This window comes from Buceros rhinoceros, unplaced genomic scaffold (assembly GCF_000710305.1).
Source record: "Buceros rhinoceros silvestris isolate BGI_N320 unplaced genomic scaffold, ASM71030v1 scaffold24118, whole genome shotgun sequence".
In the NCBI taxonomy this organism is placed as follows: Eukaryota; Metazoa; Chordata; class Aves; order Bucerotiformes; family Bucerotidae; genus Buceros; species Buceros rhinoceros.
This window is the reverse complement of record NW_010425486.1, coordinates 26,791-29,715: the sequence shown is the minus strand read 5'-3', so window position 1 is coordinate 29,715 and position 2,925 is coordinate 26,791. Positions and strand designations below refer to the sequence as shown.

At 53.4% G+C, this 2,925-nt stretch overlaps 1 protein-coding gene across 1 annotated transcript in view; it reads left to right on the top strand.

Moving 5' to 3' along the window:
- Positions 1 to 115: 115 nt before the first annotated feature.
- Positions 116 to 2,925, top strand: part of SZT2 (seizure threshold 2 homolog (mouse)) — a gene marked incomplete at its 5' end in the record, with an annotated part of 25,994 nt that continues 23,184 nt past the window's right edge. Inside the window, 8 exons of the mRNA XM_010141178.1 lie at positions 116 to 190; positions 406 to 544; positions 783 to 900; positions 1,145 to 1,274; positions 1,390 to 1,542; positions 1,651 to 1,753; positions 2,135 to 2,252; positions 2,482 to 2,593. Of these exons, the coding sequence (XP_010139480.1) occupies positions 116 to 190; positions 406 to 544; positions 783 to 900; positions 1,145 to 1,274; positions 1,390 to 1,542; positions 1,651 to 1,753; positions 2,135 to 2,252; positions 2,482 to 2,593 (948 nt within the window). The remainder of the gene's footprint in view (positions 191 to 405; positions 545 to 782; positions 901 to 1,144; positions 1,275 to 1,389; positions 1,543 to 1,650; positions 1,754 to 2,134; positions 2,253 to 2,481; positions 2,594 to 2,925) is intronic.

Below are 2,925 nucleotides of genomic sequence, written 5' to 3'. Positions count from 1 at the left end.
CCCACCATGGCCAGCACTGCCTGGTTCTCCTGTGGTGTAATGTTTCTTCAGCACATGGGGTGTGCGAAAGAGCTTGGCAAGTGCTTTCCTGATCAAACCTCTCTTCTCTTTGCAGGCTGCAGCAAGCAGCGTCCCAGCCGCGTGCAGAGCCTAGTGTCAAGCCAGGGCAGCATGGACTCTGACCATCTGGGTGAGCCTGCTGGGGCAGGGGTGACCGATGGCATGCAGCCAGATGCTGGCAGTGAGAGTAGTGCAGGGGTGCAAGGGGACCGTATGCCTGGGCTGGGGTGACCCCTGAGCCCTGAGCACTCAGCTTGTGAGTGGCTCTGATCTCCCAGAGTCTGCTGTGCCTAGGGAGGAGGCTGGCGTACCAGGCCTGGGACTGAAGTGAAGGACGTGTTGCAGGTTACGATGGGGGAAGCAGTGACTCGGAGTATGAGGAGGCACTAATGAGCGACCAGGAGCCCAGGTGTCCCCTCATGCCAGATTTCTGGCTCATCATAAAAATCCAGCAGGACCGAGTGGAGGTCTATTACCACACACGGTAAGGAGGGTCCAATGCCTGGCCACTGCTTCTCTGTACTAGGATTTTGTTGCCACTCACTCTTCTCTGGACAGGATCTCCTTCCTGCCCAGTGTGGATGGGGAGCTCCATGACTAGATTGTTGCTTCATAAGGGGAAAGCTGCCATCTTTCCCCATTGTGTTCCTGCTCCCAGCACCCAGGGACCGGGACGGTCCAGGTGTCCTGCTGACCCCTCTTTCCCCTTCCCTGTAAAGCAGCCTGAGTGTGGAGAAGGCAGCATCAACAGAGGCAGAAGAGGAGCAGCCAGGGGAGTGCCAGAGTCTCAACCAGGTGGTGGTGAAGAAGATCAGTGAAATCTGCAGGGTCGTAAATCAGGTAACAAATCTGCTGAGAGCGAGGACAGAGCTGCCGGTCAAGAGATGGCTTAGATGATAAGGGACCTCTGGAGGTTGTCTGGTCTGGGCCCAGCTCAGAGGAGGTCTGGGGAGCCAGTTCAGCTGGTGGAGTACTAGCTTGGGGGTCAAAGGAAAAGGGACTCAGTCTGGCCCTAAGCCTTTCTCTTTGCTGTCTTATGTGGGCTGTCCAAGCAACAGAACAAATCCTTTCTCATCCTTCGCAGCGCTTGCTGCTGCAGGACCTGCATGACAGCCACATATGCAACTCACTACTGGTGGCAGAAAGTGAGGAGGACATCTGGAAGAGTGAAACACCCTATACTTCATACAGGCAGCGCATCGTACCTACAGATGGTATGAATACTCCCTTGGCCATGCCTCAGCAGCATTGTTACCCTCTACCCTGGACTGACTGAAAAGATGGTGACTTCCATGCTGTGGCCTTAGCTATGTCTTGTGTTCTTTGTAGATTACTCTGTAGAGGAGAGCTACCAGCCCCGGGACTACCTGGCTGCCACCATGCAGTTCATGCCAGGGCACTTTGCTTGTGATGTTGTGTGGAGCACTCTCATCCACGTACATTCACGCCTCAAGATGGGACCCAACATGGGTGTCTCGCGAGGTGCGTACAGCCCAGGTTCCCTCTCGTGTGCCAGGAGTCTGGCATCTGGCTGGATTGGCACACCAGGGAAGGGTGTGTGGGATAGCTAATATCCCACATTGCCCACAGCTATCCAGGCGCTTCGCTCGGTGCTCAACGCCTTCTCTGTGGTGAACAGGAAGAATATGTTTGTCTACCAGGAGCGTTCCACTAAATCTGTTTTCTACCTCCGGTAAGAAGCCATCATGACTTGTCAGCCTGACCCTGCCCTGCTTCATGCGTTACACCAGGCTAGAAGCTCCTTGGGGCAGAAAGTGTCTGCCCAGCCTCAGGGACCCCGCTATGACCCAAGCAGCAAATACCTGATTTCTGATGAGTCAGTCACCTCAAGCGAGGCCCCTCCTGCTCTCCCTGCACTAAGCCTTTATATGGGAGGGAAAAGGATGATTTTATTGAGAGAGCCAGAGATCAATTTTTCCACAAGCTCCACATTGTAAGGACTAATCCTTAGAAAGTGCACAGGGGAGAGCAAGGAAGATGTGAATGTTCTGTGAAGGTATGATGCTGTCATCCATGTTGAATGGAGGCTGACATGTCTTTCTCCTGTATTCAGACTGACTGAAACCACCAACAGTGGGAAGGTGTGGGAAGCAGAGAGCACCCTTAGTCCAACATCTCGCTCACTAGCGCTGACACGCAGCCAGGAGCCTGTTTACACTGAGGACCTAATGGTGAGTCTGCTGTTCTCTGGGAGTGGATGTGCGTGCTCTGGATCACAGGAGTGGAGGGAACTCAATAGTTCCAGCAACCTGGATTTTATGTAGGATAAAACATATTGTAGATATGTGGAGTGGGGCAGCAGTGGGTGGGTTCTGCCTGACCTTGCTGACAGCCTGGGACAATGGTGGATCTAGAATTCACATGGAAACAGCTTCTCTTATGCTGTTTTTGCTTCCCCAGGGTTCTCGTTCCTCTCTGGACGCAGCCTCGTGCCGTAGTGTGGACTCTGCCCGCCCTGTGGGCCAGGTAGACAGGCATATCCAGCTGATGGTCCATGGTGTTGCCCCAGCAGGTAAGCGTTACAGCACTTGACAGCAGATGGACTGTGCTGATGTAAAGCAGAAGAATAGAGCTCTACTCCCTGTTCTCTCTGCTTGAAGAGCAGAGAAGGTGTCTCCCTCCTGAGCAGGCTGCTCTTCCTTAGCCCAGAGCTGCTCTCCATTCTGTCTGGGTGGAAATGTGAGGAAAGGATCCATGGCCCACAGTGAAACCTCTTGCAGACCTACGTGGCTTATGCCAACTTTCCCTATTCAGGAGTGTATTTGTCTTTGCCAGCTGTACCAGCAGTTTTTTGTGACCGTGAACAGGTAGAAAAAGATACCTGAGGAAATTGGTGGTAGGGAA